The 14,177-nt window shown below is 51.8% G+C and overlaps 1 protein-coding gene across 1 annotated transcript; it reads right to left on the bottom strand.

Moving 5' to 3' along the window:
• Window positions 1–228: 228 nt before the first annotated feature.
• Park7 (Parkinsonism associated deglycase) lies at window positions 229–13,537 on the bottom strand. The gene is made up of 7 exons (XM_028757918.1): window positions 13,384–13,537; window positions 11,859–11,964; window positions 10,517–10,618; window positions 8,273–8,332; window positions 7,459–7,528; window positions 4,812–4,898; window positions 229–563 (listed from the first exon to the last, which is right to left on the bottom strand). Exons 2-7 carry the CDS (start codon window positions 11,946–11,948, stop codon window positions 403–405), a joined length of 570 nt encoding a protein of 189 aa, XP_028613751.1. The 5' UTR covers window positions 11,949–11,964; window positions 13,384–13,537; the 3' UTR covers window positions 229–402.
• Window positions 13,538–14,177: the final 640 nt, after the last annotated feature.

Below are 14,177 nucleotides of genomic sequence, written 5' to 3'. Positions count from 1 at the left end.
GGGGAGATGAGCCCCAGCCCCAGCATGTCTTACCCTTCAGTGAGAGCCTGTGATACTTAGAACACCTCACACAGGTGGCGGCTGAGGAGCCCCAGGAAGCTTCCTTCCATCAGAGCATGTCCGCAGTCGAAGGGGCTGTGCAGCTCCTTCAGCCTGCAGCTGTACCCACAGCAACCACCTGCGAATGCAGCCCATAATATCACAAAAGAAGCCAGACACACAGGCAGCTGTCAGGAGCTTGGTAAACTGTTTATTCTACTAGCAAGGTTCAGAAATGTAAGGGCCCAGGGCTCGGTCCCCGCATAGTGGCAACTTCCCATGCTACCTCCCGAGGTTCACCAGGTTCTGGACACGCCAGTGGGCTTCCAGTGCCTGCTCAGCCTTGGGCCCAGGGCTCGGGCTCTAGTCTTTGAGAACAAGCGGTGCCTTCACTTGGTCGGCCATGTCCTTGCCGCTGAGTGCCTCCACAATGGCCAACGCGAACTCAAAGCTGGTCCCCGGGCCACGGCTGGTGAGGATCAGGCCGTCCCTCTCCACGCGGTTCTCTGAGTAGCTATAGTGACCTACAGGGAGCAGACACGGTTACTCTAGGTCATGATGGCCACAGAGAACCTTCCGCACACTGTGGCTGCCACTCCTGGTCTTCAGTGAGTATATGAAACAAAGGCCGCACTGCAGTTAGTTACTGAGGTCTGTCTCCTTGGTCCTCCGGGCTACAGCGCCCTGTGAGGAAGACAGTAAAGCAAGGCTGGGTAGAAGGGACCACGTGGGAGAGAGCTCTGCAGGCACTGGTGATCAACTCCTCCACTTCCTACTGTTTGCCACAGGCCAGGGCGCTATGGCAGGGGCAGGGCAGCGGTGGGAAGAGACCTACCTGACTCTCTGCAGCCTCAGACCACACGAGACTAGCAGCTGGGAAGCAGAGACCAGCGCATGAGGCCTCTTCCTCTGACTCCCCTGGTCCTCTGAGCAACTGAAACAATGGTGAGCCCCACCAAGGTTCCCCAGTCCCCCTTCTGTCTCTGTACGACAGGACCCAGGCTCCAAACACCCACCTGCCCTCCAGGGCCTTACTCATCTCCTACATCACCCTACAGCCCAGGGCTGCCTTCAGTGAGCCTAGCTGTGTTCCCAGCATCCGGCCCTTGGGCCAATCCAGTGTGGCCTGGAGTAGGCCTGCTGACCACAGCAGCAGGGCCTGCTGCCTGTCCCAGCAACTCTCATCCCCTCCAGCACCCGCAGCAGCTGGACGCTTCGCTGTCTTATCATCTGCTGTTCAAAGTGCTTGGGGCCTTCTGCTCTCTGTCTCTGTCTGACCAGAACACGGAAGCGGGTTTCAGTCCTGGGTGAAAGTTCCCTGACTCAGTTTCCCCAGGCAGTCTACCCACTGTTGAAGTAGGGCTCTGCACCAGCACCCCACCCTGGCCGCTCTGTCTCCCCAGCACCAAGGGCGCTGTGCGGAGGACCTCACTCTCTCAGGTACCTACAGGAGACTCTGCCCAGGCTCTCGGGGCTCAGGCCTTGACACAGAGGTAAGGAGAGGAAGGGGTGGTCTGGGACAGAAGCTGAGGGAAGAAATGGATGTTGGGAAGTCAAGGGGAGCCAGAGTATAGCAGGCCTCCAGGGAAAGGGCTCCTGTAGGCGCAGGTTCATATGCTGATGGTGGGGGCAGGCACACAGGCGCAAAGGACGATCACGGATCTCCACGCTCTGGCACAGCTTCAGGTAACCCGTTTCTACCAGAAATGAAGAACCCTGGACATCCAGAGTTCACTGAGAGCCTTGAGAAGCATGCTTCTCCTCCAAGTGGGCCAGCCACACTGGAAGGAGCCTGACTTCCTTTCTCACTTCATCTGCTGACCAGATGAACACAGCAGAAACTTCTCATTTACACTATGGTGAAGAAAACGGAGACCACCACTGGAAAGAAGCTTTGGTTCACCCAGCCCTACTTTCTGATGGCTAAACCAGGACAAGACATTTTAAATGGGACACTAGAAACCCAGCCTCAGCCTAAGCAGAAGTTTAAAGGTCTCAAGCCGGGTTAACACTTGTCCACGGCCCCACCTAGTGGCCACAGTGAGGAACAGCCTCACGAAGCGCACCAACGGAGCCAGCTGCTGTGGAGCCTGGGAATGACAGCCGAGGGCTGGGATTTTGGGTTCAGGATAAATGTGCAGACATGAAAGAATCTCTTCAGAGAGAAGGCAAGTGGGGAGGCAGGACATGAGGCAGCCACCGAAGGCTGCCGTCTGTGTGTGCAAACACAAAGACATAAAGACACTCACTACTTAGGCCTTATCTATGACAACTAGGGACAGCTTCCACAGAGACCCAAATCCTCACCACTTGATCCTTCTGGGGAAAGCAGTCGGCCTCTAGTCGCAGTCCCTCCTTCGCCTGCCCTTGAGAGCGGCCTGAACCCGCCTAAGCCTCGCTGTGGGAATGCTGCTCACCCAGCGCAGTTCTGAGAAGTACTGCCGCGGCCGTGGGCAGGGGAGGAGGAAGCCTTTCCCCTTCCCAGTGGGAAAATCATCAAGTGTGCTAGGAGCCCTCAGGAGAGCCTCACCTACAACAGCCACGTGGAGGACGGCTACAGTCCCTCAGACTGCTTTCATGGGGCACAATGGCCAAACAGTGTCCTAAATCCAGGACTTACTGACCCCATGCCTAGCTATGATGTAGACAGGAGGGAGCCGTGCACAACAGGGAGGGGAGGGGAGGGGAGGGGAGAGAAAGGGAGGGAGGGGAAGGGTGTTCCCTACCTTGCCAAGGCAAGGTAGTCCATGTAAGTGGGGCACTGTGTAATTCTGAGGTCCCACTGTGTGCTCTCAGCATCCATGTTTCAGAACCTCAGGTGACACAGGGCCAGCGCTTGCTCTGTCCCCTCGTGCACACGGCCGCACAGCGCAGCCTCAGTTCCTGCCCTCCTTCCCACACTGACCTCATTTCATGAGCCTCACACAACCTTAGCGTCTGTACTTACAACCCCCCCAAGAGCCAGAGCCTTTAACAGAGACAGTCTCGCTCGAATAACAGACAGAGCGACAAGCTTTCAGGGAAACAACACTTGGGGCAAAGCTAAGAACATGCAGAAGCACAGCCACAGAGCAACCCTGTGTGCCAACTGAGAAGATGCCTCAGAGGGCTGGCCTGTGGTGGAGCCAGTCTGTGGGCACCTTGAGTCATGGGTGATGTGGCAGGCCAAGCTGTGGGCCTTTTAGAAGCTCCAATGAGCCAGATGAGACAGCGTTCGCCTTCAATCCCAGCACTTGGGAGGCACAGGCAGCCTGGTCTACAGAGCGAGTTTCAGGACAGTCAGGGCTACACCGAGGCTGTGCTCAGTGCCGCTGGGAATGATGGTGTTAGCAACTGACTGGGGTCTGTACACACCAAACACATGCTCTACTACTGAACGTTAGCCTCCAAAACAGAAAAGGGCACTACTGTTTAAAAATGCATGGTATAGTACTTCAAACGGGAGCTCTAGATATGCCCGATATGAACTCAAGAATGCTCTCAGGGGCTGGGGGGATGGCTCAGTGGTTAAGTGCATTTTCTGCTCTTGCTGGAGGACCCAGGTTCCGTTCCCAGCACTCATGTCAGGCGCTCACAACTGCCTGCAACTCGGCTCACAGGGGACATAACATTCTCTTCTGGCTTCTGAGCACATCTCCACTCACGCACACACAGAACTAAAAATAAGACAGTGACCTAAAGAAGCTTCTTGACCTCGTGAGTTCACACAGGCAAAGAGGCAGAGACCTCCCACAGTGCACACCCAGGAGCCAAAGAAACACAAGACACAGGAAACCCCACTAGCAGTGAAGCCAACCTGCAAAAGCAGAGAGAGCAATCACAAAGTTACGGAGAGAAGCTCCGGCCTCACAACAGCACACCTGCACGCCCAGCTGCATGAGGCTGAGGCAGGAGGATGGCGTCAGTCCAGGTCAAAGCTACCTGTGCAACACAGTGAGATCTCATCTCAAACACAAAAGCAGGCTGCAGAATGGCCCCGATTATATCTGACTAAAATATGAACTAGAAAGGATAGAGGGATGCTCTAGTCACATAAGACACTTCATAGGCCTTACTGACAGGTGGGAAGGAGGAGAGCGGAGGGGGAGGGGCATCTAGCCTCGCTTCAGTCCTCCTACCCTGTCTGCTTGCTTCACCATGAAGAGAAATTGCTTTTATAGATTTAATAAAACTCAAATGCCTAGCTGATACTCAAGAAGGAAACGCATCACCAGAGAAGCTGGCCTGCCACTGAAGACATGCCCCAAAGGTCTGTCGTACTGTGGACTGTGGGTAAAGGACATTTGCTGAAACTGCTGTCAGGGTTTAAATTCTACCCTTAGGCTGCTGTCAAGAATTCAATAAAAACACTCCCTAAGCTAGCATTTCTTTTTCTTTTTTTTTTTTTTAAAATTACTTATTTTATTTATGAGTAGTACACTGTAGCTGTCTTCAGACACACCAGAAGAGGGCATCAAATCTCATTACAGATGGTTGTGAGCCACCATGTGGTTGCTGGGATTTGAACTCAGGACTTCTGGAAGAGCAGTCAGTGCTCTTAACCACTGAGCCATCTCTCCAGCCCTAAGCTAGCATTTCTTAACCCTTCCTGTTTTTGAATCAGGGATCTGGTGGTCCATGTGCTAAGACTGAGATGTGCCTCTGTTCCAGCCTGGGCGAGTGTCACTGAGACAAGTTTGCAGAGGTAACAAGGCCACCACACCATGCCAGGGAACCCTCCAGTTTTCTAGGATTCTGTCATACAGGAAAGCACAGGGTAAGGATATACTTACTGCCATTCATCATTTTGTCCTTAGCCAGTGGGTGTGTTGTAACCTTGCATCCAAAACCTACTTCGTGAGCCAACAGGGCTGTAGGACCTGGGAATAAGATGTACACAGATGACAGGGTAAACAGAAAACCTGTGCTGCAAAACAGAAACACCATGTGTGAGGTAGCACACGCCTTTGATCCTAGCACTTGGGAGGCAGAGGCAGGTGGGTCTCTGTGAGTTCCAGGCCAGCTCGGTCTACAGATTCAGTTCCAGAGCGAGTCCCAGGCCAATGAGGACTACATAGAGGGCCCTGCCCCAGAAAAACAAAGAAACAAAACAATTTACCAGAAGTATTCTTCTAAATCAGACACCCAGAGTCTGAACAGTCACAGTTCTAAATACCATTGCTTAAACACGATAAGGGAGGGTACATCCAAGATGAGCCATGTGAGCACATCTGGCAAGGTGTGCAAGGCTGCCTTCCCTGTGACGGTAAGCAAGTAACTACTGTCTGTTTGTTTGAGGGGTTGGAGTGGGAGGGTCAAAGCCCTGATTTGAAAATTAAGACAAAACAACCTACCACTGCCATTATCTGAGCCTCTGACGAAGGCCATGCCAAGAGTTAGCTCTGGGAACTGGCAGCAAGGTCATGGCAGCAGACAGGACCCCTTTCTACAGCGCCACCTGGTGGACACTTGGAGAACACACCGCCAACTAGAACTCCTTGGACACCCTGGTTCCTGGTGAATCCTGACACCCGCTTCTGAGCAGCTGCCAGGGCCCCTTCACCTGCATGCTTCCATCTCTCTCCCTGACTCCAGGTGAAGCTCCTGTGTCTCCTCCTAAGGAGTGCCTCCCTGCAATGACGTTCATCAGGACTCAGCAGCACCAAGGGTGACACTAACAACTGAGTTCCTGACCCTAACACCACAGTCACCCTCGACCTCCTGCTGATTGAAGACAGGCTTCAACACAGAGCTCCGTTCCCTGCCTGAGCCACCCCAGTTTGCTCTCTCATTCTGAGATGGTGACACAGGACAGTCTGCTAGTAATGTTTCTTTTTTTAACAGTGACTTGGTTCGGAGAAAGGGCCAGGCCCTCAGGTCTGACTGAGCACAAGTGAGCAAGCCAGCTGCTGATGTTCTGGTCAGTGACATGGAACACGATGACACTGCAGTTTACTTTCAGCCAAGTCCAAGGAACAAACCCAGGCTAACCCGAGGGAGGCTGGTCTCCCATATCAGCAAAGGACACCAGCCTACCTAGGACTTCCCACCCACAGTCGGGACAGTACAGGTTACAGGGACTGTAAAACCATCAATCAACAGAAATCCCCAGGCTTCAGCACAGCAAGAAGTCAGAACTGTGGGAGCCTGGGAGGTGTCCAGGTGCTCCCAATGGCTCTCTCGTGAGTTCTCAAGCACACACTCCTGGCATCCCGATGCCCACAACCTCTGTCACTTCAGGGATTTAGAATGGCTCCGTACTTCTGGTTTTGGCCCAGGGCTAGGCACATACGACTCAGCTATGCTCGGTCCCAAGTGGGGAACTTTTGTAACTTTCCCCACGTGTTTTCCCTCCTTTCTTTTCTTCTGTGGAGAGGCTTTCCTGTGTAGCTCAGGGTGGTCTTGAACTCACAGTATTCTTGCTTCTACCTCCTCAGTGCTGCAGTTATAGCTTGGTCTCTCAGCCAGCCCAAACAGGGGAAATTTTTTTTTAATTTATTTAATTTTATTTTATATGCATTGGTGTGGGGGTGTCAGATGCCCTGGAACTGGAGTTACAGACAGTTGTGAGCTGCCATGTGGGTGCTGGGAATTGAACCCGGATCCTCTGGAAGAGCAGCCAGTGCTCTTAACCGCAGAGCCATCTCTCCAGTCCCCAGGGAAAATTTTAAAACAGGAAGAGTATAGCACAATGCCTTGCCTGAAGGATGGCTTTGACAGTCTGATGTCATTTTAATAAGACAGAAAAGGCCACAGATGTCTCTATAGTATCTGCTTTGTCCCTTGGGGGGAAGTCAGGGCACCAGAGCTAGGATAGAGTCCCTTGGTCCACAAACAAAACCATCCATCCCTTCTGTCACAGATTCATTTGTCCTATAACACACTTACTTAAAAGGCATCTGACAAGGAAGACACCACATGCCACATCACCTCATATTAAAGCAACTGAAAGGAGTTTAAATGGGCCAGGAAGCAAACTAGTACAGCTTCAAGGCTCAGGACATGTACGGAAGACCTCATCTGAAGCCATGGGTGTTCAAGAGCACTCAAGCCAAGACTCAGCACCCGGAGACAGGCGAGCCTGGGGGAAATCTGTGGCGTTTGTGCCGGTCAGATTCTTGCTGACTCTCCTGGCAGGCCTAACTGCTGGCACAGAGATGTGCTGGAACAAGCTGTTTGCTAGATTCCAGAAGCCTTATTTTCCCTGAGGTCAACCAAACAGGGAAAACACTGAGTTTTACAGACTAGCGACCCAGTGCAGACAGAGACACAAAGTGCAACAACTGAGCTCAGTGCTGCCATGACACAAGTTCATGCCACCCAAACCAAACAGCCAGTGTGGGCGCCTTCTGGCTTCATGAAGGCAAGCTGTGTGCAGTCAGGCTCCCAGAGCCAGACCAGCCCCCCAGCAGCTGCATTCCCACAGCCGCACTCACTCACCCGCACAGATGGCAGCTATGAGGCCCTTCCTGCTCTCCTGCTCCTTGAGGACCTCCTTCACCATCGCCGACTAGAGAGAACCAAACACCCAGTCACCACTGACACTCGTCTCTCACAGGAGAGCTGGGGGCACCACTCCCAGCTTAACTCACTGCCAGCTGCTCCCCAGACAGAGCTTTAACCAGCAAGTACACAAGTGACCCGGTTCCTAGTGTCTGTGTCCTCAGGCCTGGTCAACGGCATGCACCCCAAGAGAAAGGCCCACCACAATAAAGACCGGAAGGAAAAAGCAATGTCATCAAGGCACAACATAACCCTGCCCTGTGCTCCAAGAGAGGCAGAAGCAAGGGGACACAGGGTTCAGCAGCCTCAGATGGCAGAGACCCCAGGAGGAACAGCCCACTCCCGCCTTTGTTCCTGCGTGAGTTTTCACATGGAGCTGGAAATGAAGAGCAGTGGCTGCCTCGGATGTCACCCTGTGTTCACACTGTCACTGTGGCCCTGCAGCTGTCCTCGACCCCGATGGCAGAGCAGGCAGCACTTTCTAGGCTTAGCCCATGTTGCTGCAGCAGCTGGAAGCTTGCAGCCTCGCTCGCACCAGTGCACACTCGCTAAGCCTGTGTGCAGCAGCGGTCTGCAGGAATGTCTCAGAACTGGGCTCTGCAATGGTAGACACTAACGGCTAACCTCTGCCGTCTCTCCTGTGCCTACAGCACATCCCTGAAGCACACCAGAGCAAACGAAACACAACAAAGTAGACGCTGTGAGAGTTCCTCACAAGCTCTCCACTTAGACGTTCCCGTGCAGTTTTTACCTCAGATAAATTCTGAGCACCCAGATTTCCTCCTGGAAGAACCACCACGTCGTATGGTCCCTGTGAGTTGGGAGACAAAAGGGGACATTTCATTTTTACTGTGTTAAATGGCAGCCCAGTATCTGCCAAAGAACTTATGCGCCTATGGGGGTGGGGTGGGGCTGGCGCAGGGTGGAGTTATAGGTATCTCTGTGGTAGAGTGCATTCTTAGCATGCATGGGGCCCTGGGTTTGATGCTCTAACACCAAAAATAAGTAAGTGCCAGGCATAGTAGTGCATACCCATAAAAGGAGGTAGAAGCAGGAAAGTCAAGGGTTCAAGGCTGCCCTCAGCTACTCACTAAGTTTGAGGCCAGCCAGGTAAACAAGAGCCTGTCTCAAAACAGCAATAACAACAACAAACCACCCAAAATGAAACAAATAAAGGTGTGTCACTCTGGTGGAACAGTGTAGCCAAAAATAAATGCAGACATGAGGGCTGAAGAGCTGGCTCAGTAGTCAAGGACTCCTGTTGTTCCTGCAGAGGACTGGAACTCAGTCCCCAGCACCCACACGGTGGCTCACAATTGCCTCTAGCTCCAGCTGCAGGGGACCCAACACTCTACCTTGTTCTCTGGGTGTACACACACATGTGCGCTCACGCGCACACACACTCGGTGTCTTTTTTTAAAATGTAGAAAGATCTGTGATAGAAAGTGTACGAATGGAAGTCCTGGAGCACGTGTAGTGTAAATGTACCAGGTGGAGAGGAAACAGCGCCGAGCTCAGGGCCTTGAGAGCCAGGACACTCACGAACACCAAGACAAACAGATATACAAGTAAATTCACAAACATCACAGACGTTCGAAGGCAAAAGACACCCAGCAGTGTGTCTTTCAGGGACGAGCCCAAGAAAAGAGGGTGTGTTACTCTGACTTTATATATAAATGTTTAAACCATGTGACTTTTTCAATAAAAACACAGGTAGTGATTTTTTAAAAACTATCCCCCCAAAAAACCCAAAACCCCCAAATATTAAAAGGCAAAGAAAAAAAAATAGCATTATGAAGCTTTGCATTGAGAAAACTCACAGTATTCTATTATCTTAAACACCCAAACATCCAAGAAACCTAATCCATTTTAAACTTGCTGAAATTAAAAAGAACAAAGAGAAAGCTATCACAACAGTACACTCTGCAACACGTGCCATTCCTTTAGTCTTTGTGGCACTGGACACGGACCCCAGGGCCTCACTAGGCGAGTGTTCTCCACCTGAGCCGCACACGCCTCACCTCACCTCCTTTTATGACACAAACCCAACAAGCACATGCAGGAGGCAACATTGCTCTAAAACACCCCAGATACCGCAGGGCGGAAAGTCACAACAGGAAAGCAATTTCTAGTCTTCCCTCTAACACACTTTCAGAGTTTTTCAAGGTTTTGGATGTAGATACAGGAGTGTAATCATCCTTCTGTAGCAAGGAAATACAGACGCTCCTTAGGGAGGAGTGCACATCCTCCCACGTGGGACGGCGTGGGGAATTAGCTTGAGAATTAGGGAAAAATCAGGTAAAACCTCCCTTTCTGCAATGTGTTTGCGTGTCTGCTCTATAGGGTATAGTCCCTCTCTTATCACCCTACGCCGTGACTTCTGATCTCTTGTAGTAAATGCACAAAAGGTCAGAGGGCAGGCATGCATGCCTCTCAGGAAAGCGATCCCAGCTTTCCAAAGATAACCAAAAAGAGTAGCCAGTAGGTGGGACACACTTAGTGAGGCCTGACCACTTATCCAGCACACACCCATCCACAAGAGGAGCCCTGCAACTCCACCTGTCACTCTGAGGGGGAAGCTGAGACATGAGGGTCACAAATCAGGCCACTTCCAAAACTCTGTCTCAGCACAACTCTTTACCAAGGACATGAGGTTATGGGGATGAAAGTGGCAGAGAACTCTCCAGGCATACCTGAGACCTGAGGGTCAGTTACCAGCACTGAAAAAAGACAACAGGAAATGTGGCCGACTTCTGGGGCGAGGAGGCCTTTGGGAGAAACACTCCAGTGACAGAGCATGATCCCCCTCGGCCGCCATCTGTGGGCCTCTGCGTCCATCCCCACCACCCACTGACACAGGATCCAGCCCCTCCATCCAGGCCAAGTCCTCCTCTTAAAGGAAGTCTGTTCTAACTGCAGTCACAGATACAGCCAAAAGCTGTTTCAAAGAACTAATAAGCCCCAAGAAGGAAAAGCCCACGTGGACAAAACAAACCTGTGTCTTTGCGTCTTCCAGACTGGTATCCGGACAAATCATTACGTCACGGCTACACTGCACAGGGTCCTTCCCAGCCAAGCCTGCAACAGTGACTTTAATCTAGAGAAAGAACAGACGTTCAAGAACATGAAAGCACACAGACGTGGGGCAGCACTCTGACACCAATTCTGTGGTTTGTAAGTAACTTGTCAGGGACAAGACCAAACCCAGGCAATAGCAAATAATATCTCGTCTCTTCTGGTTTGCCCAGGACAGTCCTAATTTGTAGCTGAGCTGCTACTCTGGGTCTTCGGCTAGAACACCCTCTATTCTACAAGTGTTGAGTTTGGGAGATGAGTTATTGGGCCATCCTGATAACAACCCACCCGCCATTCGAGGGTAGTGCGAGGGTAGCATATCAAACCTCACGGGCTTTCCCTGAAGTAGAAGTGCACAGCAAGAACTAAAGAACACTTCATCTTGCAAATCATTTAGTAGGTGACATTACCAGTAGCTAGTACCCAAAGTACAGGACATTTCCTAGAGTGCTGGGGGGAGGACAGGTTAGCGCACTGGAGACAACTTGTCAAAATCCAGTGATGCTTACTTCACAGTATTAGCCCAGCAACCTGACCTTCGGGTGCAGAGCCTGACAAACCATCCTCATGTCTTCACAAATAAACCCCACAGGAGAATATTTATTAAAGAGGGTACAGAGATGGCCCGCAGTTAAGATCACTGGGGTTTGGTTCCCAGCAACGACGTGGTGGCTCACAACCACCTCTAACTCTGGTTCCAGGGGGCCAGGCTTCCTCTTCTGGCCTCTTCGGGTACCAGGCACTCATGTGGTGCACAGACAAACATGCCGGCAAACATTCATATACACACAAAAGAATAACGAAAGCCTGGTAGTATTTACTCCAGTATCACAAGGCTGGTGTTGGAGGGGAGGGGCAGTGGCTTGCCCATGGTGTCCTGTCCTTTGCTGTCCCCACTGAGCAGCAGCGTGAAATGAAGAAAGCGAAGTTTCATTCTGGAGAGCAGAGTGTGAACAGGCTGCCTGGGTCTGAGCCCTGCTCTAGCTTGAAATCAGCGCAGCTGAGTGTCTCTGCCTGGGGTTTCTGAGAAGAGGCAGAGAGCTAACAGCCTTGCTGTCAGGTTTGTGTGAGTAAATGCTCAGGGTGAGCCTGGCAAACATGAGTGCATTCCATGCTCGCCCTGTTCTATCAACACAGAATGAGGAGCCCAGGCTAACACATCTGCACCACACGATGCAGGCTCACACACATTAAACAGGTAAAAGTGACTTAGAGTCCCCTCCTTTTAAAACAGGGAGGGCTAGCCCAGGAGGGAGACTCACCCCAGCTCGACGCATGACATCCACAGGAATCACCGTCTCCATCTCCTCTGCTCCTTTGGCCAGGATGACCAGAGCTCTTTTGGAAGCCATTTCTATTTCTTAAAGACTTAAAAAACAGAAAGAAAAAAAAATGTTCAAAATGTTGCCACTGTAACAAGCATCTGTTCACACAGAGTCAATATCCTCTATGTGACAGGCTGAGATAAATGAAAGCACCCAGCTTAGGTTAAAACTGTCTCCCATGGCAGACTTTCAGCACTCTGATTCCAGGATGAAAAAAAGGTGGCAGCTGGGCGGTGGTGGCACTTGGGAGGCAGAGGCAGGTGGATTTCTGAGTTCGAGAGTTCGAGGCTAGCCTGGTCTACAGAGTGAGTTCCAGGACAGTCAGGGCTACAAAGAGAAACCCTGTCTCAAAAAACCAAAAAAATATAGAAAAAAAAAAAAAGAACGAAAGAAAAAGAAAAGAAAACAAGGTGGCTGGGCTGGAGAGATGGCCTGTGGTTAAGAGCACAGAACCAAGGTTTAGTTCCCAGCACCCACAGGGCTGCTCCCAACTGCCTGTCATCTCCAGGGATACATCGCCCTCTTCTGACCTCCACCGGCAATGCACATATATATGCAGGCAGAACGCTGACACACCAAAAACAGATCTTTTTTTTAAACAATAAAACCTGGGATTGCTAATGTGTGCTAGTATTGTTTGCACTTTTACTTACTGTGCTTTCTTAGGACCAATTTCTAACAAAGGCAGGTTACATAATGGGCCTGCATATCAGTCACACTGTGGAGAGGTGGGCTCTCTTAAAATACTGGGAGGAAGGGAGGGAAGCAGGGAGGGAAAAGAAAAGAAAAAGAGCGAAGAGAAGGAAGGCGCGAGTCGGGCATACACCTTTAGTCTCAGTGCTCGAGAGGCAGACTGGAGTATCTATCTTTGTAAGTTCGAGGCCAGCCTGGTCTACAGAGTGAGTTCCAGGACAGCCAGGACCACACAGAGAAATCCTGTCTCGAAAAACCTTAAAAACAAAACAAAACAAACAAACCCAAACCAAATCATACAAAAAAAAAAAAAAGAATCCTCCCCCCCAAAAAAAACCCAAAACCTTAATATCACTGGTTAAAAAAAAAAAAACAACTTGTAAGTTTTGAAGGTTTTGTTCTCGCTGATGTTCCCATAAACTGCTAAAATGTCAGGACCAGGTTGGGGGAGACCAATGGTGCTAAATCCCAGACCACACGACGAATGATTAATAAAGATGGGATATCCCTTGAGGAGGTCAGCCCTGCTGCGGACGGGAGCAGCTCGTCGCCTCTCTGAAGCACTTTCCGCGTCTTTTCCCTGCACGCTTCCCATGCACCAGAACTCTGGTCAAGCCTTCCAGTAACCGCGCTCACTTCAACCGGAGGGGGCCCTGTGCAGAGCTCTGGCCCGGCATGCACCGCGGCCGCCCCCAGCCCGCCCGGCCGGGACCCTCCCCGGGCAGCGGGCGGACCTCAGCCTGTCCTCCTCCTGCCCCGGGGCGCAGACCTGCAGCCGCGCCTCCTCCACCCACGCGAAGCCACAGCCAGTCCCGTACGAACTCCGTACCCGGCTCAGTCGCACAGACAGGTACACAGCACGCATGCGCGCCGCCCGCCCTGAGGCTGCGCACACCCCCTCGCTTCCGCCCCGGTGTGCGTCACGTCCGGTTGAGCCCAGGCCCGGGGGTGAGGAGCGGACTACGGCTGCGCGGCCGCTTGCAACACCCTCCGTCCCCCTCCCCATGCTACGGGCCACCCTGCGAGCGCCTGCGCAGTTGACCCTCTCAGCCACTGCGACGTTTAATAGAGAGTGGTTACGAGTTCGAGGCCAGGCTGGGCCACAGTGTAAACCATCCCTGCCCTCCCCCCACCGCCGCCACTTGTTCAATGCAGGAAAAAGAAGGGAAGAGAAAATAAGAGCCCGGCACAGTGGCTCACACTTGTAATTCTAGCACATGCGAGTTCACAGGCTGAAGTTCAAAGTCATTTTTGAGTCACCATGTGGTTGCTGGGAATTGAACTCAGGACCTCTGGAAGAGCAGTCAGTGCTCTTAACCACTGAGCCATCTCTCCAGCCCAAAGTCATTTTTGGAAGACGTCTTACATCATGTTTTTCAGTGGGCTGATTACTTTTCTTGCCTCTCTTACTGTAACATCCCCTGTTTGCCCCTTGCCTTGCTAGTACTCCATTCCAGGTTATCCCAGGCCTGTCCCTCCCCGCTAGGCCTAGTCACCCTGTCCCTTGTGTCACACGAGGGCAGGAGGGAGTCAAGATTTAAGAGCTCTTGCTGGTTTTGCATA

The sequence above is a fragment of the Grammomys surdaster genome, unplaced genomic scaffold, assembly GCF_004785775.1.
Source record: "Grammomys surdaster isolate TR1022 unplaced genomic scaffold, NIH_TR_1.0 126185, whole genome shotgun sequence".
Classification (NCBI taxonomy): Eukaryota; Metazoa; Chordata; class Mammalia; order Rodentia; family Muridae; genus Grammomys; species Grammomys surdaster.
Note: the sequence above shows the minus strand (reverse complement) of the source record. Positions and strands in the feature narration are given on the sequence as shown.

Excerpts from the sequence above, each read along its gene's own strand:
- Park7 (XM_028757918.1), bottom strand. The coding sequence starts at position 11,948 with ATGGCTTCCAAAAGAGCTCTGGTCATCCTGGCCAAAGGAGCAGAGGAG. Across the intron at positions 10,619-11,858 it reads ATGTCATGCGTCGAGCTGGG|ATTAAAGTCACTGTTGCAGG; the intron begins GTGAGTCTCCCT and ends TTCTTTCTCTAG. Across the intron at positions 4,899-7,458 it reads CATAGCTGCCATCTGTGCGG|GTCCTACAGCCCTGTTGGCT; the intron begins GTGAGTGAGTGC and ends TCTTATTCCCAG.